Here is a 27325-nt window from a genome sequence, read left to right as displayed (position 1 = left end):
CCCAAACACCTTACCAGCATTTTCTGGATATTTTTCAGCCAGTTCAAGGTTGTTGTTATGTGCGAAGTCGTGTCCGACCCATCGCGACTCCATGGACAATGATCCTCCAGGCCTTCCTGTCCTCTACCATTCCCCCAGTTCAAGGTAGCAAATATTTATTTGGCTAAGCAAAATTGTTGAGCCCCAAAAATGCCCAAACTATTTGAGATTTTTCAGAACTGTCATCTAGCTGCAATTAGAGTCACAAATTGTTCAGAAATGCCAAATTGGGGGATGGGGGTGGTCCAATAAACCTGAATAGAAAAATATGGGATTAAAAACTGTACACCCCTAATATTAAGAAAGGATATTTTCAATATTCTTATTTGAATTTTCCCCTCAAATTTTGGCATTTCTACACAAAGTGTTTTGTTCCAGGACATATAATACCTTGTAAATCTTTTTATAACCATATTCTGGTTTACTGTAGGCTACATTCAGACATCACAAGAAAGCTTTAATTAAACTGTGACTTAATGATGCACACACAGACACACGGTTGGATCCTGTAATCTGTCAGCAAAAGGTGATGATGGTGACACAATTTTTTCTGAATTTCCTTCCTTCTTGACCTCCCAGACTGTTGATTCCTGGATCTGCAAGACCACATAAACTAATAGCCATGAGGAGGGGAAGAGGGTAAGGTATGGAGAAGAAAGGGGATAAATTTCTCCTCTTGCTTTGTCTGTCAGTTTGGTCATAGCATTGAGAGCAACCACTCAGACTTCCACTCCTATCTGTAATATCACTGAATATCACTTGTAAGGATTACCAGATAGTATTTGGGCAAATCAGTACAGTGTTCCTTCTCATTCAAGCACTCCAATACCTCTGTTAGAGATGAACAGACATTATTTTTATCAGATGTAAAAAGTGTTCCAAGTGTGTGAAGGTCAGTGCAGTGCTATGGGATTCAGTGATGTCAATGCTGTTTCACATGATGCCCCTTAGACACATGGCTTGGAGTCAAGTGAACTCATGGGCAAGCAAATATTTATTCCCCATCTTCTTATTTCATCTAATCACAAAGCAAGATCTCCTACTACCTTGAACTGATCACATTTATTCAATATTCTCTGAAATAAGCAAGAATTTAGAAGTACATAAGCAATCACCAGGGCGGGGGGAGACATACACACATAAATAAGATGCACAATGGGAAATACACAATATTGAAGCAAAATAATACTATATATAAACATTTGGGAGACAAATAGTTCAAAGTATAATTTTTTAAACTCACACTTAAAAAAACCCTTGACTTTTGATATATATCTCCAATATTAAGGCCTGATCCTAAACACCATGAAATCAATGGAAATATAATCCATTTACATCAAAGTCAGCAGGATCCACCCGCTCCCCTTGTCTGCCTGAATAGGCACTTCAATTATGTATTAATTTACAAATCTTACCTTGAATACTATTACAAAAATGTCAAACATCAACTCAAGAGTATGTTTCAGCAGGAACATAACAGAGAAGTAGGTTAGTTATCCATGCACAAAATAGGGAGAAAGCTAATTCATTCAGTTTAGGAATAATAAATTTTACTAGATTCCTTTCACAACACAAACATTTCAGACTTCATTTTCTGTAATGGATAAGATTTACATTTTTTCCTAAATCTACTGAGAATGCTGGCACTGTTATGTCAAAGAGAAACTTGTCATTGCTTAACACTTTGCATTCTGTTTGTAACAACCACAGAAGCTCATCTGAGTTTGGTAGAAGTACACACTGTTGTTAAGATTAGAATTTCTAAAGCTGAAAGTACATTAAAAGGTAAACCATGAACTTCACAAATTCGGTTTTTTAAAATATTTTTCCCAAACTAAAAGCTGCATAAGATTTGTTCTTAAATAATCTACAGAAAATTCTGGAGCAGCTGGCAATTTAATTTCTTACACTTTCTTTATCTTAAAAATATTTGAATTAATTCAGTAGCCCATTACTTTTGAAAAATAATCCCCCCAAACCCCAAACACCTGAAGTGGTTACAAATCTTTTGTTTTAATCAGTGTGACCAAAGGTTTGTCATCGGGGCTGTAATCTTCATAAGTTATTGGGGTGGCATCATACATCGCAGGCCGAGATTTCTTTCCAAACCTGAAGACAAAAACAAAAAAGGATATTTTGAACAAAACAGGAAACTCATAGTGACCCACTTACTTGCTGTTATCTCATGACAAATGAACAGTAAAACCAACACCCCTATCAGACATTGTTTCAATGGCTAAAATTGCCACTCCCCGTATCTACTTACATAATAGTAGTTTTGGTGAAAAGGGGGCAGCTGTTGGAGGACAGAAAGCTTTGATTGTGATGTGTGTGTGTGTGTTTTTTTTTTTTTACAAAAGGTGGGTAATGAGTTTGAGATTTGGTAAAGGAGATCCATTGAACACCTAGTGCAGAGTAGTGGTGATGGTGTCTCCCAAGCCCAATCCCCAGAACTTCGCCAAAGAAGGGCAGACGTTTAAAAAAGAATATCAAGGGAAGGGTAAACTGAATCAAAAGAAGAGGGACTGTATATGTCTTTTCTAAACGAGCGAGTCCTTGGTGCCAGAGTAGCTCACTGGCATCTCATTGGGGAAAAGGAGTGTATATTTTTTTTCAAGGTGATTATCTCTCACTCCCTTACTCTAGAGTAGGCACCTCTTTATCACCTGCACCTGGGGCGGACCACTTATCACCCTCCCCTTGGTACATCACTGCATATATTGGTGATTCCCAGCCCACGGGAAAGTCACACCTGGCCTTGACTAGGGTCAGGGCCTTCTCAGCCTTGACCTGATGAAACAAGTTCCCAGAAGAGTTGAGGGCCCTGCAGGAGCTTCCACAGTTCCGCAGGGCCTGCAAGATGGAGCGCTTCTGCAAAGTCTTTGGTTGAGGCCAGGGTGCAGAAGATCTGGGTCCCCCTCTACCTTATTCTATACTTCGATTGTTGGTACCCTGAGAGTGATCCCTGATGTGCTGGAGGGAAGAAGAGAGGAGGTTGGATTTCTTACTATTTATTCTTGCTGTTGGATTATGTTAGTGTTTTAATGTTTTATCTGTGGGGGATCTTTTATGTTGTAACCTACCACGAGCCAAGTAGCTTGATAGTGGGTAATAAATCAAATAATAATAATAATAATATTCCCTGACTTGCACTGATATTGAAAAAGAATCAACACAGGACATATTCCCATGTCTCTACTAGCAAACCTGTATTTTGAGGCCACCATTTTACTCTATAGGTGTAGGCTCACATGAGATCAAACTATTCCATTAAAAACATCTTTTTACATACAAAATTAGAAGTTGAGAATAAGAGGTCAATTACTCCTTCCCGAAATGCTGATTTTCTAAGAGCAGGGAACCTTTTTGGTGGGGAAACTTTCTGTTAAGTGAGCCTTCACCCAGATAATCTACTGGGACAGTGAAAATATACATTTTATTATTTGCCGTTTTTAAGAAGTATACTTAATACCTTCCCCCCTTCCTCTTTACACCAACTGACCTGGCATGTCGGATAGAGGCGATGGCACTACTGAATTCACTGTCAATGCTCCGGCAGTTGTAGAATTCCTCATATGCCGGCCTAGAAGAACCCTGATATTCAATTCGGCTGATGCGACAGATTCCCACAATTAGGATGATCAGCATCAGGACAAATGCTACACACAAAGCTCCAATTATGATGTACAGTGAATGCCGTGGCATGTTTGTCAAGCTCTCTGCCATGTGCCCAGACTTCCACTGGAGATCTAAAAGGAAGGGGGAAAACATTTGTATTCATTATTTTTAAGCATTCTCACTTCCAGCATTCCTGATTGTCCTTTTGGTGGAGCTGCATTCAGCAGAAAACCAGAAGGCATACTACTGCAAAACAAATGCATCTTTGTTCCCTTTTATACTACTAAACTTCTTATTTGAATCCTAATAGTAAAGAGAAGGGTAAATTAAGGGCCACCTTGTCATATTTCCCCCACAATGAAGAGTAGCACCTCCTCCTAGGCTTTCTCCCACTTCTGGTGCCCAGCCCCTGGTCCAGCTATACTGCTTATATCCAGGTAAGTTAGGAACCCAAAGGTTGAGCTGCAAAATAATTTTTAACATTTTCAAATTTTCAAATATTTATTACATATTAAAAACAGTCATAATTTTTAAACCCCACATTTCTAACTACACATGGAATAGACCAACACAGAATGACTAAATGTGTTTTGACCCTGAGGGGTCTTCCTCAGTAAGTATTCTTAGATATAGTTATGAGTCTCATAGATAATTGTATCTAAGAATACTCAAAATGCTGGAGAAGAAGGGGGGCTTCCATATTGATTTGGAGAGGCTCAGTACTAGGGATGAGAACAAACCAAAAAATTCCAGTTCAATTTGAGGTTTGGGGTGTTCCCAAATTGAACCCCTGAACCCAACCAAACCAAAGGCTCTGAAATGAGCCTGCCAATTCAGGCTGGCCCATTTTGCTTCTCCCCACTAAGAAGCTGGGGGAAGCAAAGTGGACCACCGACATGGCTGCCAGTCATTTCAGGCTAACAGCAAACAGGAGCATCTGCCCTACTGTAAGGTTAGAATGACTGCAAACAACTTCAGTGTTTTGCTTCCCCGAGACTTTTAAACCTAATAGCTGACTGATGTACCCATCAAGCCATTAGATTTAAATTGCTGACAGTCTGTTTCGTTTCCCCCCGGTTTAAATGGCCTGAACCAGACTAAAGCTCCAGGAAATGTTTGGGGGTGCATGAATTGGCCAAATTTGTGAGGAACTTATGGTTTTGAACTGGTTCATGCGCATCCCTCATCATTACTGTTACTCAGCAATTTATCTTTGCTAGATCATAACTATTTCCTGGCTGTCTGGGAAAATGTTCCATGATCGGAAACACTTGCACATAAACTGGTATCTAATGGTTATATTCTTAGCATAGACTTCAATGTTCTTGTTTTACTTTTAAACCTCAATAATACCTTTATTTTGCTAAAATGACAATTTGTCTTTTAATTTCTTTGCTGCAGTCCCCTTCTGCAGTGATCTTGGAGCGATCACTATCCATAAAACGCACTTATTTTCCACTTTTTCTTGATAAAAAAAATCTTGCCAGAAATCCCCCAGTAGAACAAGGGAAGAAACATCATGCCCCACAGAAAACAGTCTAGCAAATTATCATGACCAGTATGCTAAAATGTCAATAAAACTCCAATACGTACGTATTTCACAATTTGCTCCGGCCCAACCACGTGGGCAATGGCAAGTATACCCATTGGGCTGGTCTATACACATTCCACCGTGATGACAGGGGTTACTTTCACAGTCATTTATATTGACATCACATTCATCACCTTAAAAAAACATGAAGGTAGTTTTATATTCCACAAATAGAATTCTAAGAGCAACTTTCATCCCTTTCTATTTCAGGCATCAAATAATCTATATGCTATTAGCAACACAATGAAACTAAAATCACTAAAGCACATTAGCACTCATATTACCCATACAGCAGATAATCAGCACACATAAAGACCAACATATATTATTCTGGAAGCTGCTGCTGCTGCTACAACATGTAATTCTTATTTGTTTTATAGAAGAATGAAAAAAAGGCATCCAAGGTTTGCATATGAGTGAAACTGTATGTCAAAGGTACCAGAGAACAAAGTGTGTGTGGGGGGGCATGTTTAGATTGCATGGTATGTATGATTAGACTTTATAGTGCTTGTTTTGTTTTATCTATTAACTTCATTTAGATCCTGCCTGCCTCCTCAATGGGTCTGTTTGGACTGTATTTTACAATTTTTTGTAAGTCACTTTGGGCACCCATTAGAGAGAAAAGCAGGGTAAAAATGTCTAAATGAAATAAATACAGTCTGATGTAAGAAAACCTAACTGTGCTACAAAGCCATCACATTTTGATGACTGAAAAGGAGCCTGGAGGAAAAAAAACAGCCCCCGGACAAAGTCAACAGAACTTAAATGTTTTCCATTTAAACTTTGTGATATATTCTACTAAGGTTTCTAAGGCTGTTACCACATCTGGGCCTTTTTCAGGTCAAGTGGGGCTCATGCAATCAATCATAGCAGGGCAACAATATACCTTGTACTGAACAATCATGCAAACATTTTTCAAGTTTAAGAACATTTCTTAAGGATGACACTCTGATGGGATTTTGCACTGTGACATTCAATCTGCCTCTCCATCCCAAATAGCAACTGGTATTCTAGTTCAGGGGTAGTCAATCTGTGGCCCTCCAGATGTTCATGGACTACAATTCCCATGAGCCCCTGCCAGCATTCGCTGGCAGGGGCTCATGGGAATTGTAGTCCATGAACATCTGGAGGACCACAGATTGACTACCCCTGTTCTAGTTTATGGCTTCCATGAACTAGAATTATCAATTTGTTATTAAGCTTTGCAAGAGCAGTGGTTCCCACTTGCCAATGCTTTGGTCATTTTTTAACTATAACGATTGTGTGAGCAACTAGAATTCATTCAGAAACATGATGTTCAGTCATCTAAATATAAATTTATATTTTAAAAGAGAAGCAAAATCAGAACAGTGTGGGAGAGAAATGGGTCAGATAGAAGCCACTCTTGCTGTACTCTTTAAAATATGTTAACTACAATAATATAGTTGTGATTGTGGAAAATTCACAGGAGTCTTCATCTGCAATAAAAATCACATATAATACAAAACAAAAGATGAAAAGCATTGATTTTATAGGAGGAAAAGAGCAGGGAATTGTATACATTATACATTCATCACAAAGACAACATGAATGAGAGGTTATAGGAAAGCTTCCTAATCTGTACTGAGAAATCATAAGGCATTCTTTAGCCCATAACACATCTAATTCTTTAGCCCATAATGCATCTAATTCACCATGGTAGTAAAAGTATCACAGTACAGGATTTATTCCTTATTATTGAATCTAGATGAAGAATTTATGATATGGACATTCATATCCTATTGTACTCTGCAATACATTTAGAATCTTTTAAAATAATAGTAAGATGTAATATACAAAGAACTGTACTACTACTACTACTACTACCACCACTACCACCACCAAGATTTATACACCTTACTAGGCTTGGGGCAGTGACTGGTAGTGATTGGTAGCAATTGTTTTCCATTATTTCTCTATGATTTTTTCTGTGTTTAAACCCTGCAGGTCCTGTTCTTAGCATGTTATGCTGTAAGCCATACACTGTGGCTTATTCTTTCTTCCTCATTAAAACTAACCCTCAAGGAGAAAAATGGTAAAGGGTTTGAAAAACCATTATGTTAAGATCCTATTATGTTATCTTCTGATAATAATATTGAACAATATGTTTTCAGACACCACTTTAGGGCTTCTATGCTTTAGTCGCCTTTATTAACTCAGGGCTAAGGATACCCCATGGATGTCTTTCTTCATATTAGTATGCTTTCCTATTTGGAAAGAGTTTCCTCTTACTGAAGAGCCAAACTAGCTAACTTTGGGTCAAAGTTACATTACTATTTTAAAGGACTTGGCTCTGGGCTTCCCAAATCGAACTTATGTTCCGCACAGCCATAGAGCAACTGTGGAAACTGCCTTCTTAAAATAATAAATCAGTGACAGCCTGACTCTCACAAGGTATGTGGAACACCTGCTCAGGGGCTCCTTGGTCCCTCCCTCCATTCTCTCAGACACACATGCACAAACTACTTTCTCCCCCCCCCATTCCTTCCTGTCCTTGCCCCCATTTCCTCACTTGCCCAGACCCCCTCCCTGGCTCCTCCCCCTCTCTAAGACACATACACAGACACACACAAACTCCTTATCCCCATTCATTCCACACCTTCACCACCCCCCTCCCCCTCTCTAAGACACATACACAGACACACACAAACTCCTTATCCCCACTCATTCACCACCTTTACCTCTGGCTTACCTGACCTTCTTCCTGATCCCTCACTCCTTCCTCAGACACATATCCAGACTCCCTTCTCCCTCCCACCTCACCCCAGCCAGACCCCCTCCTCCCCCACCCAGATTCCCTCCTCCCTCCAAGCTCCTCCCCAGACTCACCTTTGCAGCAGCACTGGCTTTGGGCAGCCTCCACACTGCCCTGTGACTGCCCAGGTCTTGGGAGGGGCCAGCGCCAGCCTGGGAGGCCTCCGCGCTTCCCCATGACCATACAGGCCTTGGGCAGGACCAGCACCAGGCTGCCAGGTCTACATGTTGACCTGTGACCACCCAGGCCTTGGGTGGGGCCAGCGCTGGCCTGCCAGGCCTCTGCACTGCCCTATGACAACTCAGGCCTCAAGCAGTGCCAGCGCTGGCCTGGGCAGCCTCTGCGCTGGCCTGTGACTGCACAAGCCTCAAGTAGGTCCAGCGCAGGGCAACCAGGCCTCCACACTACCCCACAACTGCACAGGCCTCAGGCGACACCAGTGCTAATCCACCAGGCCTCTGTGCAGCCCAGCAACTGCACTTGCCTCAGGTGGGGCCAGCACTGGCCTGGGCAGCCTCCACACTGCGACGCAACATGCAAGCCTTGGGTGGGACCAGTGCTGGGCCACCAGGCCTCTGCGCTGCTGTGCAACCATCCAGGCCTCTTCAGGCAGCACCGCAGTGGCACAGCCTCCTCCCCACGATGGGTCACTCTGCTCCAGCCAGATTCCTGCCATGCCACCCAGCAGCTGTCTCAATCTCTTCTGCCACACTCCCTGGGGTGGGACTATGGATGTCACGCCCATAGTGATATCCATTTCAGGTGGGACACTAGAAGATGTGTTACACATCAAAAATCAAATCCCCAGTGTTTCAATAGATACACCCAGTCATTTTTCCATGCAAGAACCAGTGCTGCATGGAGTCATTTCCATGATTTTGCTGCTCCATGTGCACAGATTCTCTATATGGAGAAGCAAAATTGGTGAAATAACCTCCTGTCCCATCACAGTTTTTGTGCAAGAAAATGGCTTGGTGAAGGCAGGAGCCCTCTCCCCACATCAGACACCCTGTGAGGTGGGTGAGGCTGAGAGAGCCTTGATAGCACTGCTTGGTCAGAGCAGTTTTCTCAGTGCTGTGGCGAGCCCAAAGTCACCCAGCTGGCTGCATGTGCGGGAGTGCAGAATCAAACCTGGTTCTCCAGATTAGAAGTCTGCGCTCCTAACCACTACACCAAACTAGTATGGGCCTTTGAGAGTGTATTGACTAAGTGGCTCAGAGTCTGGATATCCTTCTGGTTGGACTAGATGACCCATGAGGTCCCTTCCAACTCTATTACTCTATGATTCTGGCCCAGTCAATTCACATAGCTGGTAGGTCTTCCTCCCTTTGAAAAGAAGCAATTATCCCACAGAATGTAGTTATCATTACTTGTCTTCATTCCAGAAGGTGACTTTCTCATCATATGAGAAATCAGTGTCATGCAAATATTTATTTTCTGCTTTCAACAAAGTTGCTTATTTGCACTTATCTTGTTCCTGCTGCAAATTAAGTTGCATTCTTGATGTGACAGCCGCCACCCTTAAATTCCAAATTCCTTTCCCTTAGAAGCATGGCTTCTCCCAGAAGAGAAGAGAAGGCATATTGCTTGTAAAGGCTTTTGTGGGAACAAATATTTGGACTTTTTGATGAATATTATGGACTAGATTAGGTATTACCCAAACACAGGCATTTAAAAATGAATAACTATTTAAGTAATTTGTTATGAACAAGAAGCTCTAGTAGCAGTACATTTGTTCAGTCAAGCATCACTTCTAGAAGACAGAACATTTTCTATGTGCATCTACTATAGTAAACTATTCAACCAAAAAAAATTAATGTGGATACTGATAGTATGACTCATTTGATAAAACACTTTTAACTGCTTTGTACTATACTTATTAGAACTAAAACAAACATCATTTGTACCATTTTTTAAATTTAGAATGAAATATCTCATACAAAAATTACTCCGTTCTTCAGTTACTCAGTACACTGTGCAGGTAAAGGTAAAGGTAAAGGTATCCCCTGTGCAAGCACCGAGTCATGTCTGACCCTTGGGGTGACGCCCTCTAGCGTTTTCATGGCAGACTCAATACGGGGTGGTTTGCCAGTGCCTTCCCCAGTCGTGACCGTTTACCCCCCAGCAAGCTGGGTACTCATTTTACCGACCTCGGAAGGATGGAAGGCTGAGTCAACCTTGAGCCGGCTGCTGGGATTGAACTCCCAACCTCATGGGCAAAGCTTTCAGACAGCTGCCTTACCACTCTGCGCCACAAGAGGCTCACTGTGCAGGTAGAATTGCATATACTTGACAACGGGGTTTTTGTTTGTTTGTTTTGGTATACTCAGGTGAATAACTATCCATATTACAGCAGTTAAAAATTACTTGCCTGTAAATCCAGGGGCACAGATACATGTAGCATTTAGCCCTTCGTTGTCACAAGTACCACCATTCTGACAGCTGATGTTCACACAAGGATCTTTGTACAATTCACAATGCCTGCCTGAGAATGGTAAGAGAAAACAGATATTGTTGACATTGGCCTTTCACGCATGGGTGTTTTTTCATACTTTTGCAATGCATATCTATCATTTTTTTCCTGTTATGCATTTTCCGTTGCACCTCCATCGGGTTTTATTTTTTGCTTTGCATTGATTTTCCTCCCTTCAGCACTCAGTTCACTTCCCGGTTGTAGCTTCCCTGGGGTTTCCAAGTGCTTTTGTAGCAGTTTTCCCCTTACTTCTCTCTCAAGCTGAATTTAACTCAAAAGCATAAAGATTTCATTGGACTTCCCCTCTGCCCTTTTGAACCCCTTGGAGATCACTCTTCCACCACCCACGTTGAGGTTGTTCCTCGCACTCCACAACTTCTGCTATTCTTCCTCCCTTCATCATCATCATTGGTAATAAAGCTTGACTGTTGCCTATCCATTTAAATGTTGTGAGTCACCCTGGGAAGGGCAGAATAGAAATGTGATAGACAATTTTTTAAATGTAAATGAGATTAGTCTAGTGACACTATTCTTTTTTTTGCTGAACTTAGGCTGCTGGGAAAAAATTAGTGAGAAGGAAAGATTTAAACATGAAAGTGCTATTTAAAGTTAAAGAAGACTCATGCCCTCAGAAGGAGCTGGGGTGGTCAGCTAGCAAGTGCCTCTAGCTTTGAGCAAGGAGGATTAGAAGTTTGCAACTCTCCTCTCTTGCTTGAGCATCAGGGTGCTTGTTGTGTCTAGAACAGGCTTTCTCAACAAGGGCTTCATGACAGCCCTGAAAGGGTTTCCTGAATGGGTGAGAGTTAAATATATTTTAAAATATTTATCATGTGATTTGTTTAGTTATCGGGTGATTATTTATTTATTCATTCATTCATTCACTCACTTATTTAGGGATTTATATACTGCCCCCTCTCAGTAAAACTGTCTTGGGGAAGTTTACACATATAGACTCAATAGATCAATACCATAACAATCACTTAAAATGCTAAAACTATTTAAAACCATTTAAACTATTCAAAACCATAATGACCATATGGCCATGTCAGCCTGGCAAATGATGGGCCTGATGCAGTGGGAAGGGGAGGAGCCCAGGGTGTTCATGTACATGGCTACACTTCCCAACTATATTCTGCATGACTGCATCACTTCTGGGTTTCTCAATGGTAAGAAAAATTGAGATAGGCTGGTCTAGAAGATCTTTCCTGCACTGCGAGCCAAGGAAAGGGGTGCAGAGGCTGGCCAAGAGCAGTCACCGCTGCTATCAAGCCTGCCTCCTGCACCACCAGCATCAGTTGCCTTGTGCTGCTGCAAGTCAGCAGCCCATCATGTATTGTGTTTGTGGTGCCCTCTCCTACTGTGCATTCTTGGTTAGTTGGTTTGAATACCATGATGGGGAGGGGGCACCATCAGCACCATACATGCAAGGCTAATGGTTTGTAGCAGCAGCAGTACAAGGAAGCTGAAGGCATAGTCTCAGTGGTGACTCCACTCAGCTCACCTCCATGCCCCTTCCCCAAGCTCATAGCCAAACACCATCCTTTGGAAGGCTTGGCAATTCCAGGGAGGAACATCTGGACATGATGAGCATCCCAATCTTTCAACAGGGAATGGAGCACTCTCTCCACCAGGACTTCATGCAGGATTGGCTGTAGGGGAGAAGGAGGTGGTCTTCTTGCCCAGCTCAACCTGGCTACTGCACTGGCTCTGTCTCTCACTCACTTGCTCACTTACTCTTCCCCAAAAGCTGGGACTTGTTAACTTCCAAGCCTCCTTGCTGAAGAAAGAGGTACTTATTTTGCATCATCTCTGCCCAGTCCCAGTCTTGGAATGGCTGAGAGCTGAACCCAGTGATACCCACTTGGTGTAGTGGCTAGGAACACAGACTTCTAATCTGGCAAGCCAAGTTTGATTGCGCTCCCCCACATGCAACCAGTTGGGTGACCTTGGGCTCGCCACAGCACTGATAAAACTGTTCTGACCAAGCAGGAACATCAGGGCCCTCTCAGCCTCATCTCCCTCACAGGGTGTCTGTTGTGGGGAGAGGAAAGGGAAGGTGAATGTAAGCCACTTTGAGACTCCTTCGGATAGAGAAAAGCAGTATATAAGAACCAATTGTTCTTCTTCCTCTTCTTCTTCCTCTTTAGAGCAATCCTATCTAACTTCCATGGATTTAGCCCTGCCCTAGATGGCCCATGCTAGTTTGATCTCAGAATTTAAGCAGGGCTGGCCCTGCTAAGTATTTTGATGGCAGACCTCAAAAGAAGTCCAGGGTTGTGATGCAGAGGCAGGCAATGGCAACACACCTCTGTTCATCTGTCTTGAAAACCTCATGTGAGGTCACCCTAAATCAGTCATGACTTAATGGCACTTTATACCACCCATTTTGTTTATATTTGCCCTTGTGACCTTTTAATGCTGCCACTAAATGAAAAAAACAAAGAACATTTGGTTGGAATAAGGTTACTGATCTTGCATGTATGCTGGATTCATGTCACACCCACACAGATCCCACAGGATAGTCAGTGCAGCCATAACCAATGTCCTGGGGACAATTAAATGCATCCACTTTGCCCACCTCTTCAGGCAGTCAGTGGGCATTCCTTGTGTTGCTAGCCCATGCAGATTAAGAGAACCCAAAATGACAACCCAAGGGTATAATTACCACTGGCTGCAAACTAGATATGTTTGCCCACAATGTCTAGACCTATCTTCTGGACATTTCTTGTAACAATCCTGATGAAAAGGAATACCCTATCCATCATGATCCGAGCAATTTCAAAGTTTTCTATAAATTCTGTAAGGAGATAAATGATGCATGCATATAGGTTGAGACCCCACAGAAGGTCTCCACGTGCACAACAATCCTGGCACAAGCAGAACTGCTCAAATTGTTCCTCACTCTCTACTAGCACAAAGAGAAAGCATTTGAATCCCCATCATTCTTTTAGTGGGTACAAGAGAGTGCAAGATATTTCTTCTGATACTATGCCAAAAAGAAATTAAATAAAATGATGCAAATAATCTCTTGTACATTTTATCATTCCACATGCACATGATTATTTTGTTTAAAATGTTGGTGAAATGTTAAGCATTACTACAATCTTTGCACCATTCTCTGTGCAAGCAGAACTGTAGGATGTACATTTTAGTTTCCACTCCTGCATCACTGGATCCAAGCCAACTATGTGTAAATCAACTATTTATGACATGCCCCTGAAGAAGAAAACTATACTGCTACCCACCCCCATCATTCAATCAATTCTTATGTTTTTAAAATAGATTTTCCTTTGAATGCTATGGGCATTTCACCTGTATGTTTGAGACTATAACTCTTTTTATTCCCCTTCAGAGTTAAATTGACTAGATCAGAAGTAGATTTTTATTCTAGTCTATTTAAATTTATTGCTCCATCAAATTGTATGAGATTACTGGCAGTGGCTGTAATTAGATGAAAAGCCCCACCCCGCTGCATTTGTTAAGTATCAAGCAACAATTGCTGGTTCATGCCTTAAGGCGGCCCTCCAGATGTCCATGGACTACAATTTCCAGAAGCCCCTGCCAGCATTTGCTGGCAGGGGCTCCTGGGAATTGTAGTCCATGGACATCTGGAGGGCTGCAGTTTGACTACCCCTGCCTTAAGCCATGGTGCTCATAAAGGGGAAATGCTGCCTGCGGAAGTCATTGTCTGCACAGAGCCAGGCTCAGTCAAAAGGAGAAAAGCTGTCAGAGAAGCCATGCACTATAGGTGGCGTTCCCAGATTACACACCAGAGTTCACAATTTATTTTTAAGAGACCTCTGCCTAATTTTTCATCAAAACTGCCTCAATAAATAAACCACGTATTAGAGAGAATCACGTTAGCTGGGTTTATGGTTAAGGCACAAACTGATCAGTGCTACAGAAATACATCTCTTACCTTCATATTCAGCAAGACACACACATTCATAGCTATTGACAAAGTCTCTGCAGGTTGCACCGTTTTGACAAGGAGCTGAAAGACATTCATTATATTCCTCCTCACAGTAGAGTCCATGGTAACCTGAAACATACCATAAGGAAAATGGAGGAGGGGGAGGAAAAGTGTTCTTCAACAAATAGCAATAGAATTAGTATAACAGACAGAGCAGAAATAACTTGGATGCAACTGACAATAATAAACACCTTAAAGGAACTTTGCTTTTAAATGTACAGAAAAGAGTTGGGAGCTGGCTTCTACGGAAAATAAAGGCCTTTTGCCTATTTCACGCGTAACTGCCCACTATAGGTTAGAAACAAACTGACTACATAGAATTTATTTTTGCACTGCAATATTATGTGTACCCAGTATGAGTACCCAGTTTGCTGGGGGGTAAACGGTAATGACTGGGGAAGGCACTGCCATGAAAACGCTAGAGGGCGTCACCCCAAGGGTCAGACATGACCCGGTGCTTTACCTTTTAGTATGTGTACTACTGAGAGGAAATATTAGTCAGATTACTGATGCATAATGCAGCATATAAAATGGGATGGGACCTGATGCTCATAGTTCAATACAAAAAGGGCAACTCACTAATGAACTAAATAATGTTCATAATCATGGTGAGAAGTCAAGGGAAGCTAGTACGAAGTAGATGCCAACATGGCAGCTTTAAGATATTGTAGGTAGCTGGTACAGCGGAGTGTGGTGTTACTGGTACAGTAGGAAGTAATGTTACTTCACAGAAAAACCAACAATAAGTACAAATTTGATCCAGCAAATCTTAGAGCTGCTTCTATTGTGTCCAATTATTCCACTAAGAATTATTTTTTACAGAATATGATGCTGATTACTCATTCACATGACTTCTATTACAAGGCCATTGTATTTTTCATCGTGCATAGCAATTTGTTCTGATTTGTTTGTTTGTAAAGAAAAGAGGAGTTACTTGTTCCTTTTATTCTCTCTGTGCTTCTAGAAAAATCTTTACACATTTGAGCTATGTCAACTAACACACAGCAGCTGTACAACCTTTATTCCTTTCCAAAAAGTTAGTGAGGATCTCTTTAGAGGTTCCATTTAAGTAGATATTGTGCTGTAGCAATGGTTACGAAACTTTAGCTATTATTGTACTTCACAAGATGCCAGCTGAACATCCCCTACTTCACTGAACTAGAGAAGCCTTTTACCTTACATCCTAGATCACTTGAAACAACCCAAGAACACACAACAGATGACAATCTATTTTCTGAATGCTTAGCCATATAAAATAGATGGAAATCTTGCTTGGAGGGAAAGAGTCTACTCAGCTGTGGTAACCGGACTTCAGAACAACCCCTTCCTGAGGTGCATCTTCCTGAGGTGCATGAAGACTGCTTTATTTCAGAGGTCATTTGGTGATAAGAAGATGAATTGATTCTCTGACAGGGCACTGATGTCTTTATTGCTGATTACTGGCTTTTATTACTATTGCAATGCTATTGTACAATCTGACAATTAAAACTATAAAACAAAAACCACAGAAACTAGTTCATTTTTAAAAAGTCATGCATGAATTACCCCAAAATATGCAAATATATGACGTATATAATTGACAAAGCTTTCCTCCACAGTAAATATTCCTTGCTGGGAGCAAATTTCTTGAACTGCTTGTTAACCAAATAACTGCTTTAACAATCAGCATCAATTTGCTACTGTAGACAGCCACTATGCTGTACCCTCTTTCTCCACTAGAGGGTAGCTCCCACCTATCATACGTTTAAAACTCGAGTATCTTCACCCCACTAGCTTCAAAAATGTCAGCTCCAGATTTCCTAATGCAAACGTGCTAATTATATGTATGGCCTTTAAAAAGGACATTGCCCAAGAATATATTTAATTAACATTTTAGTTTTTATATTCATTAACTGTGTTCATTTTAAAAACATGCAAGGGATGATGCAACCTTGTCCTTGCATATAGCTGTGCATATGTGCAGCTCTTCATACACATGCACAATTCAATGTGCAGGAGGAGAGATCTTTGCATATGCTGGATGAATGCAGATAGTGATCAAAGACTAGGCAAGACATAGTTAACTAATGATAATAAAATCCCTTAAACAAATCTACTTTCATTATTATTATTATTATCATTATTATTATTATTATTATTACTGATCTTTATTACTTTTATTATTATTATCTACTGACCTAAATGGGGAGAGAGACAACAAGGAGGTAGATTTTACTGTACAGTTGGTGAAATTCTTTCAACACTCTTGTATTACTGAAGTTCTGGAACCATTTAGTTAACAAGATCAATGAAAAAGCAAATATTATCACAGCTTTTGTGCTTTATCAGCAGCTAAATTCCAATGGGTGAGATCAAACAGAGCAATCAATCTCAATATGCAGCTCCTAAATTGCTGGCTCAACACAGACCATCCATCACTATGGTTCCACATATTTCACTTAAGAGCTCCTTCAAAAGACAATTCTGTAGGTTTTATAGTGGAAAGATGAAGTTCTTACTGATACAATGATTTCTCTGATTAGCCCAATTTCTGAAGACGCATTTGAAATTACTGTTCTTCTAGGCTCTATGTGTAATATTGTCAAAGGTGATATTTTCAGTCATTCTGAAATCATGTTTGAGAACTTACATTTTTCACAGATCCCAAAATAATACACCTATTTCTGGAATACTACACCTATTATTCCAGAGATTATCCAAATCATGAAAATGTATATTAAAAAAAACTTTTTCTCCCTATTGTGCATACTGGACAGTGACCATGCTTTTGCAGTAATCTCTGAAGTGTGCTCATGGCACTTAAGAAGGCTGTAGCTGCCAGGGAGTATTTTTTAATACTCCCTGGCAGCTACAGCCTTCTTAACTTAGCTTTCTTAACCAGGGTTTCATGAAACCCTGGGGTTTCTTTGTAGCTCTGGAAGGGTTTCTTGAATGGGTGGGATTTAATTAAGTTATATAGTGAGTCAAGCATTTCTTCAGGCAGTCCAAGAGCATCAGCAAAAAAAGCAGGTTGTAGGGTGTGCCCACAAACAGGCTTCCAAGCCTCAAGTTAATAGAGGCTGTCAGCACCTTCTCAGTCCTCACTCTGTGATGACTCACAGTCTTCTGTAGTCAGCAACTGTCTTGCTAAAATGCTGTTGCGTCTTTTAGACTGGAGCTCTCTTCCATAGTTAGAATTGCTTAATTAGCTCAGTTGGGCTGACAAGGCAGGAGCTGCAGCTGGAGGCTGGGAAGAGGAATGAGAAGCTCATGCAACAACTTTGGAATCTAAGGACTGGTTTGTCTGCAGTTCTCTCCTTATGGTCAGAGCTCGTTGCCTGTTAAACATCTAGCTGGACTAAGCTCTCATCCAGCTGAAGCTCAAGCGAAGCTGGAAGCTTCTGGCAAGGCTTTCCGTCTGAGGAGTCCTCCCTAACAGGACCAGGACTCACAACACTTCCCCATGGCCCTATATGAGGCCATCAAAGGGCTCTTTACTTTCCCCTACCCTCCCTCTCCTCAGAGGGGCTGGGGGTATCAAACAGCCTTTCTCACCCACCCTGGCCATTGGGAGATGTGGGGGGTAGGAATGAGGCAGCCCCCCCCACACACCTTCCCTGCCTGGCCTGCCCTTTAGAAGATGTGGGGGTGGGGTAAGGAGGCAGCCCACCCACCCCAAAGCCTTCCCTACCTGGCCTGGCTCAGCCTTTGGGAGATGTAGATGGGTGTGGGGAGAACCAAGGAAGATCACAGTGCAGGTGTATATGCTAGTGCCCATTGTATTCCTGGGTGCAACAGGCTTTGTTTCTAGTAAATAAATATTTTCATGGCCAATAGGCAGGTTTTAAGGAGTATACAGGTGCAGTCAGTCTGTCATTTGAGCCCTCTCCCCACCTGTAACCTGCAATGGTATAGCTCTCAAACAATTTTAGCACCTCAACTCTTGTTTGTTATAACCAGGCCTAAGTCTAAGGGCTATTTTAACTCTCTCCTCTCCCTTGTGAATATCAACAGATGCTTTGGCAGACTGTTTCTTTTCACATGGACTTCAGCAGCTGCCATAAAGACCTGTTTAATCCACATTCCCAGCTCCATCAGCACCAGCTGCACAGAGTCTATCGAAGAAACAACTATGGTGTATTAGGGAAGAACTCTGTGGTAAAGCCACCCTCAAGTAGGTTAAATTCCTCTGCCTGTGCCTCAGTTTGCATGGGAGCAAGTCAGTGAATTGGCTGGACCCAGTTAAAACTATGCCCCCGGTAATGATTTAGTTGCTGTCTGCAGATAATAGTTAACAGAAACATAATTTGAAAAAGCCCAGAATCTTAACACCCAGCTTCTTCTGACTGCATACGCACAAACACAGGCAAAGAAAAATCAGATGGAAGCATGCTTCCCTCTTCTTGTCCCTGCCTCCCCAAAGTCTACAACTCCAATCTAACTCCTAGAAATGAGAAATATTTCATATAAATAGAATACATACTAATTGGTTTTTAGGAAATGGCCTCATAAATATTTCAAAGCACAAGAGAAGAAATCCACAGAAATATGATATGCATGGTTCACTTTGTGCTGGTGGTAAGCAGAAGTCCAAATGGCCTCGAGAACTCTAAGGTGACAGGTTTCCAAACCAACCGAAAAATTCCACAGCGCTTGTGGCTTCCTACCATGTCTCCAAACCAAACAGTCTATACATGTACCAATTTATAACCCTATGTCCCCTGTCACCTTATCAGCAGCTAAGAGATATACTGAGGGTGTGTATATTATTGACAGTTGCTTTTAACGTTCAAAGATCAGAAGATGCCTCAAAACACAGAGAGTCTTAGAAAACATAGTACCATTGGGAAGCTCTGAAGTGATTCCTTTGCTGGCCTTGATATTGTATGTCACATAAAGAAAACACACACCATGCCATTCATTTGCATTGTCTGCTGCCTACATCAGACTCATTGATAGGTAATGCAGCGTACACATAAGGATGGTTCTCTAGCTTTCTGTCCCTAGCTCCTCATGCCTGCCTTGTCTAAGGTGACCAGATTTCAACATTGATAAAGCAGGACACCATTGACCGGGGAGGGGATGGGGTTGTTGATTAAAATTTGGTCCATATGGAGCAACACAATTTTTCATAGAACGCATAGAATGCAAAAATAGTATTGCAATATATATTTTTTAATTTCAACATAAGTACAATTTGCCAGGTGCCCCCAGATTTCCCTCCAAAAGTGGGACAATCTGGTCACCCTAGCCTTGTTTCTTAGCCACGAGTGAGGCTTTTTGATGACCCATCAAAACAAACAAACAAAAAACAACAACACCCAATCCCTACCCCCCCCCCCGAAACGGCTATGGTGTTTTAAAATGGGAAGACCTGGAAGCTGACAATTGTGTGATAGTGTACCTGCACCCTGCAAAATGCTGCATTTGGGAGGCTAAAGCAGCCTAAATAATAATTAATAAGTGCTGACTTTCTCTTGATTTGACTTATTTATAGAAATGTCACAGAAACATATATGTTCTGAGGCTGGAATACAACACCTGTCAAATCATAGTGCTCATTCTCAATGCATGGAGGAGCATTACAGCTCTGAGCTCTTCTCTGGCTCAGATTTGTTCATTTATTAAAATACTTATACCTCACTTTTCCTTGTGGTTCAATATGGCTTACATATTGAACATTTTCAGTTAAAACCAAAATAAAATAACAAACCCAAAATCTTTTCCTTCCCTTTACAAGCCTGGGTTGGGTAGGATCATCGTACCATACAAGAAGAAAAGAATTTGTTTTTCATACCCTGCTTTTTACTACCCAAAGAAGTCTCAAAGCAGCTTACAATTGCCTACCCTTCCTCTCTCCACAACAGAGACCCTGTGCAGTAGGTGGGTCTGAGAGAACTGCTCTGCAAGAACAGCTGTAAAAGAACTGTGACTAGTCCAAGGTTACCCAGCTGGTTGCATCTGGAGAAGTGGAGAATCAAACGTTGTTCTCCAGATTGCAGACTACTGCTATTAACCACTACACCATGCTACCGCTGCATGCATGTTTGCTCAAAGGCGTTGTAATTGGAGTAACTTGGCTGATAGGGAAGGCATCCAAGGGTAAAGCTGGAGTGCAGCAGACAAGAGGAACTGTAGGAGGGTAAAGCTGAAGAAAGGAATGGTGGGAATGGTTTGGCAGGATAAACAGGATTAAGATGACCTGCCCTAGTTGGGGATACCACTTCCAAAGGAATTAACTGTTTTTAAGTTTGAATTTTATATGTTCTAACTTCCATCATGGAATATAGGTGAAAACACCCTAACATGAAAGGTGGTAAAAAGTCTACTGGGGGTAGATAATACATGGGTATTATCAAACGAGTGTCTTTTTAAAGGAAAAACAATGTAACAGGTTAAAGGTAGTAAAAACAAGATGAACCTTCCCAAATATTCCATGTCTAGGAATAAATACATTGGATTCACTAGAGCTATTCTAAATTACTCCATTCCCTGAAAACGATTATGTATCAAAGCAGATGAATATCCAAGAAAATGAAGCTGCTTTTGGAGAACTAGTTCTTTTCAACCAAGACTCCAGATTCTAGCTCAGTAAGACTGTTTACGCACTGGGAACTTCACTGCCCCAGCTCCCATGCAGGAACACAAATTGGGGGCGGATGAGGCACACTGGGCCAAATGTTCCCTCTTCTGGGTGCAGGAAGAGGTGGGGGAACCTGCCATGACTAAAACTCCAACCTGCAGCCCGGCATGAAACATCCAGTGCGTCAACGGTCTAAGAGTTTAAAAGCCACACCAAACTAGGTCAAATTCTATTCTATTGCTTAAGCCTGTCAGAAATCTATTTCAACACAAACTAATCCATCTTGTTTTGCTTTCCATTTATTTACTCCAATAGGCCTTAATGACCAGACAACAAAAGTATCACAAACCTAAAAAAGTAAAAGAAGAGGAAAGAAAGCATTTGATCAGTAGTTCTGCAAAGATCACAAAACTATGGTCTTCCATATCTTTCAAAAACAGAAAAAGGAAAGCAAATGGTTCCAGTTTAGAAAACAGACCTTTACAAAAATGAAAAAGGCTCCAATCTCTAATATTCTATGAGTTATAGTTTTTGTTCAGCTCACCACATGGGTTGGCACACCCAGCCTTCACTGCAACTCTAAGAACTATGCAAAATTTTAAACTTATTATTTATTTAATCTACTTGACCAATAAGGCACAAAACAATGAACGTATAACTCATCTCATTGTAAAATGGGTTTCATAAACAACATGAAGCATTTGCCATTAAACTTCCTGTCTAGTGACTGGTAATAACGGGTCAAACATCTTCATGAGTCTATTGCCTACAATTTCCCCCAATTGCATTCTATGCACTTAAAAAAAATATTTCTATATATTTTGTGTATAAAAGTGCACCATACATTTTTATTTAATGCAGTAGTTATTTATAAGATATAATCACTCCCTTTCTCTCAAGCCCAGCTATATTTAATGAAACAGATGGGGATTTGAAAAAGTTCCGATGTTTAAGAAAAGTCCTAAAACAAGATATAATTTTCTGGGCGAATAAATTTTACTCCCACAGCTAGTTCTTGGAGCCTACTTCAGCACACATATGCAGCAGTTTTGGAAGGATGTTCTGACTTTTAAAAGTTCACTCTAGAATACGTGTCTTAAATTTCATGTGTTCTTGTAAAAGTCTTTTGCTATGATGGCAACATCCAATGTTCTGAGAGCTGTTTTAGAATCCAGGAGGTCTTGGCCCAACTTCGACTAGAAGAGCTGATCACAAAAATATTGCACATCATTAAAATAGCAATGAATCATAAGAAGAATTAAATCAATGCCCAAATGGGAAGCATTTCTGTGTCAATGGCTGCTGGCAAGCACTATACTGCCAAAACTAGCTGCCGTACTTGTCTTTAATTTAAAATCTTTAATTTAAAGTAGCAATAAACACTATTCATGCATTCAACAATATCTCTCAGCAATTAAATACACACAATTAAATACATACAATGCCATGACACCCATCTACTGCCCATTTACTCACAGCTGAATGTATTTATGTTTTTATTGAATCTTTTTATATATACATGTCTTAATGTTGAAATATTTTAATGTTTTGTTGTTGTGGGCCCTATTTGGGTAGAAAACCAGCATAGAAACATATGGTGATTTTTCTCCCCCTGGAAGGTCACCAGATCCCATCATATTGCATAATCAGCTCTACTTGTGAAGTAGTAAAAAGCTTTCTGAGCACTTGGAACAAGATTTTCATGATCTAGACCAAAGACATGGGAGGAAGAACTTGGCATGGTCCTTTTCTTTAAGAAAATATGTATAATTACTGAAATGCAAATGGAAGGGGACCAGTCCTGACCTGATTTTCTGACAATATTTTGCTCAGTGTGTTTATGTGGTCAACAGGTATGCCTTTAGAAAACGCAAGCCTCCCCCTCCCCCTACTAAAAGTGCAATCTTAAACCAAATTACACTCTTCTAAGCATGAGAAGCTTCCAAACAATGTGCAGACAAAGTGCTATTTTTAGAAAATTTAATTTTTGGTCATGGAAAATTTTACAATCAACTCATTTCAGGGAGGGAAAAGTCTGCCATTACATGTTTTCAGATATAAAATATGGATTATTGCTTGGTATCCTGAAGACTTAGCAGATGGCAGCAAATACTTTTTTTTTACAATCACAACAGTCACTTGTTTTGCAAGAAATACTTTTATATTCAGATTTATGTATCTGTTTGCTTCACAGGCAGAAAATTGGTGTCTTTTTAGCAAGCGCTTGAGGTAGCTCAATCAAGTTTCTGTGTTTCAATGTCATTATCACAAGAAGAAAATGAGCAACTAGGCAAATGAGGTCTTTTTTTCTAATAAAGTCATGAATCATGTATATTCAATATCATGGCTCCAGTGCGGCTATATGCACAGACCCCTCTTCAGAAAGCAGCAGCTGCACAACTCAGACATTTAGGGAGCATAATAGGGAATTAAATCCTGCCTTCTCCTACCAAACAACCGATAGGTGTAAAAAGCACTTCTAGATAAGGCACTAGCCCCAGAACATGGAATGAGGACAGCACCTAGGCCAAGCACTGCATTCTGCAGGTACATGGCCCCCAGCTGAATCAGGCAAAGTGAGTCTAGCTGTAAACAACTAGCATCCGTGTTAGCATCTGTAATTTTTGAAGCAAAAAAACAATCCAGCATCATTATACATCTTAAGCTCGTAGTTTATGATTATTTATATAATCGTTTGTGGCCACCCATGCTTAAATATCACTCTGTGTGTGTGTGTGTGAAGTGTTGTCAAGTAATAGCTTACTTATGGCAACCCCACCAAGGGGTTTTCAAAGCAAATGAGAAGCAAAGGTGGTTTGCAATTGACTTCCATTGCAGTCTTCCTCGCAGGATGCCCCTACAAGTACTCGCTAGGGCTGACCTGCTTCAGTTCCGAGATCCAATGAGATCAGACTATGCATTGCCACCTGCTTCCCAAATATCACTGACCTTGGATAAAACACACACGTTACAAGCGGCTTAGTTTTCTGTCAGTACAATTAAAATAATACCAGCAATCACCAGATTGATTCCAATGAGTAGTCCAAATACAAATTCAGGGAATGATTGTTTCTATTAAAATAAGCTATTTGGAAGTTTTTCATGTCCGTACTTTAATTTTATACCATCAGAACATTTGGTGCATCGCTCTAAAGTTTGTATTTTAAAGCTTTATTGTTAAAATGTGACATGAAATATAAGACAAGCCATATGGAAAATGGTTTGTATGAGGTATGTTTTTTTTTCTGAAATTGAATGTGTCATTGCCTATAATTATTGTCAGAGTGCTTCTACCAGACAATAAAATTGAAGTAATTTTAATCCACATGATTCTAGAAGTCAAGGGGATTTGCAAAGATGTGGAAGGGCTGGACCTACCTGGGATACAGAGGCATTTGTAACTTGTTCCAACACTACGGCAAATACCATGTGCACAAGGATTCAAAGCACAGAAGTCAATCAGCTGGGCACAAGTAGGGCCGGTAAATCCTGGACTGCAACTGCAAGAATACGAAGCCCGGTCTGTATAACAGGTCCCATTATTTTTGCAAGGAGATGAAGCACAGGGATCAATTTTCTCTTCACACGATGATCCTGAGTACCCTAAAAAGACAAAGTATATTGAACTTAATTGCATGGATCTGTGCTACCAAATGTTTAACACACCACAGATTTTTAGAAGCAGGTTTGATGTGTGGGATTACCTCAGATTCCTAGAATCAAAGAGTTGGAAGGAACCTCCAGGGCATCTAGTCCAACCCCCTGAACAATGCAGGGACTCACAAGTACCTGCCTACCCACAGTGACCCCAATTTCATGCCCAAGTGATCCCTCCACCAAAAATCTCCAGAATCCAACCTGACCTGGAGGAAATTGACCTACCATCCCATCCCACAGTAGTGATCAGCAATTCCCTGGGTATGCAAAGAAGGGCCACAAGAGACAAACACTGGCATATCCCTTCCTGCCCACCCACTCACAATCTGCCTAAGTTCATAAAATCAGCATTTCTGTCAGATGTATATTCAAAGATTTAAAATGCGAGGCAGAAGCCTAGGGAGGAGGGAGCATTTGTGGATATTGTGTCCCCCCCCCCACACACACACACACATTGCTCGGTTGATGGAAAGGGGGCCCTGCTATGGTACACGGTAAGCCTCAAGGGAAATTGGCTAGGAATGGGTAAATCTCTACTTCAGGTCAGTAAATGGAAGGCATAGATTGGTACCTTTAGGGGCTTTCACATGAAGGATGGCTTTTCAAAGGTGTATGCAGAATTTTATAATTTGTGGCACTGGCATCATTTTGTTCAGGCAACTATATAATAATGCAGCAACTCAGATGTTTCTCACCGTTTATAATTCTTGAGAAAAGCCTCAAGTCATTATACTTTTGAACCAGAGGAAGTTTCTTTGCCCTCTGGAAGGACACAGCTGGCTGCAGCTAGATATGGCTTCTTCTCCTGGCCGCCTATGAACCTCTCTTTAGAAATCAGCAGTTCTCTCTGCTTATCTTTTCTGTCCAGTGCTTTAAGGGATGAGGAATTGCATTTCTGTCACTCATGAGGAATCTAGACTCAGGATGGGGATTCCTTAAAAAGGAACTATGAATCTCCTCAGTAGCAGTACCAATGGTAATGAGGATGGGCTCATTATCAACAGCTCTAATCAGAAAAAGCACCTCAGGCTACTTATTCATTAGCATTGATTTTTTATTTAAACAATTGGTCTGCACAACTGCCAGCCATCTTCCATATCTTACATGGCAAGTCAAATTCAGCAGGCCTCCCATGGGTGTTTATCAGGTGATGGATATCAGGTGAGTCTGATTTCATCCATGTTTGCAACCATTCATTCCCCAGATTGAAATTTCGTGATTGCAGGATTACTTGGCTCTTATTGCTAGGTGTTGGAACTTTAGTCTGAATAGGCCCATGGCAGCCATGTCTTTCTGCATGGGTAGCTCTCTGCTTTCAGTGATCTTTCTATATTCAAGAGGAACAGCATCTTGCCTTCAGAGATGCAAGGGAACAATGTGGTGCAATGTAGGTAGCCAATAGGTTGGAGTTGGTCTAATCTGCTGACAGTTCCCATTGTTATATTGTGGATGTGGGAGCTGTTGAGCCACACTGAAGCACCACATTCTGCAGAGCAGAACATTTAAATGGAGCATTTAAATGTTGGAGCAGATGCACCGCAAGTAGTACCACATAATTATTTGTAGAATGTTATTTCATGTCCATATTTCCACTGCTGCATTGGTAAGATGCTGTTTATATATCAAAGTCCCATCCAGGGTAGTGCCAAGGTATTTATGTGTATGGTTGTATGTCAGTCAGGTGCCATTAGGTTCACAGATGGCAAGATTATTATTGAGATGGGAACAAGGGCATTCTGGTTTTCCTGTACTTGGGATGGCCAAAATTTTGTGGTCCCTAGTCAGTATTTCTTCAGTCCTTTCAATCAATTTGTTCCCTACTGCAATTGTCATGTCATAGTCATAAGCAAACCTCCTGGGTATTGTCTCGGGAACATCAGACATGTATCAACTGAAAAAGACTGCAGCAAGGCTGCAGCCTGGAGCAGATCGTTATTCAGTTTCTTCTGCTTGCTAAATGACTGACCCATAATAACTTGGAAAGTTCTATCACTCAGCATGTTATTTAGGAATTTTAAAATATTGTTCAGCAGACCATCCCTCCAGATTGTGTCGTAAGTAGCAGTCAGATGGATGAAAATTGATGATACCTTGATTCTAATACCCTGCCTCAATGAAAGTTGTTAAACTGAAAACTTGGTCTTCACAATTACAATGAGGTCTAAATCCTGCTTGATCTATAGAGAGATGTTCATTAGTTGTAGCTGATTCTGTTCAGGATTAGCCACTCAAGATGCACAGGGAAAAAAAAGTTGTAAACTTTTGGTTTACAACTTACTTTGGTTTGCCAGGTTTCAGACTAGCAACTAGCTTTGCTTTCTTGAATTCCTTTGGGAGTCTTCCTGTTTTCATGATGTCAGTGAGAAACTTTGTGAGCCACTTCAACATGCCATGGTTGATCAGGAACTCATGGATGCAGTCAAAGCTTGGTGCCTTTCTGCTCTTGATATCCTCCAGTGCCTTGGAAATCTCATCAGCACCAAAATCCCCTGATAGCTCGCAATCTTCAGGACAGTGAGTTTTAAAATCTGGGGCTTGTATTTTTATCCTGATTGTAAAATCTCAGGCCTTTGGAACTCTGGATAGGGAAACCAGCCAGACAGCTATTCTAGATATTCATTAGCAAATCCATAAATAGG

The 27325-nt window shown here is 41.0% G+C and overlaps 1 protein-coding gene across 2 annotated transcripts in view; it reads right to left on the bottom strand.

The window, feature by feature from the left end:
- Positions 1-1082: 1082 nt before the first annotated feature.
- DNER (delta/notch like EGF repeat containing) overlaps positions 1083-27325 on the bottom strand; it is a 149403-nt gene continuing 123160 nt past the window's right edge. For both annotated transcript variants that reach the window (XM_077348830.1, XM_077348831.1), the window contains exons 8-13: positions 24408-24632; positions 14414-14536; positions 10393-10506; positions 5251-5382; positions 3542-3788; positions 1083-2148 (exon numbers count right to left, since the gene is read on the bottom strand). In XM_077348830.1, the coding sequence (XP_077204945.1) occupies positions 2037-2148; positions 3542-3788; positions 5251-5382; positions 10393-10506; positions 14414-14536; positions 24408-24632 (953 nt within the window). In that variant the 3' untranslated portion in view covers positions 1083-2036. The remainder of the gene's footprint in view (positions 2149-3541; positions 3789-5250; positions 5383-10392; positions 10507-14413; positions 14537-24407; positions 24633-27325) is intronic.

The sequence above is a fragment of the Paroedura picta genome, chromosome 8 (assembly GCF_049243985.1).
Source record: "Paroedura picta isolate Pp20150507F chromosome 8, Ppicta_v3.0, whole genome shotgun sequence".
NCBI classification, from domain to species: domain Eukaryota; kingdom Metazoa; phylum Chordata; class Lepidosauria; order Squamata; family Gekkonidae; genus Paroedura; species Paroedura picta.
This window is presented reverse-complemented; position numbering and strand designations above follow the sequence as displayed.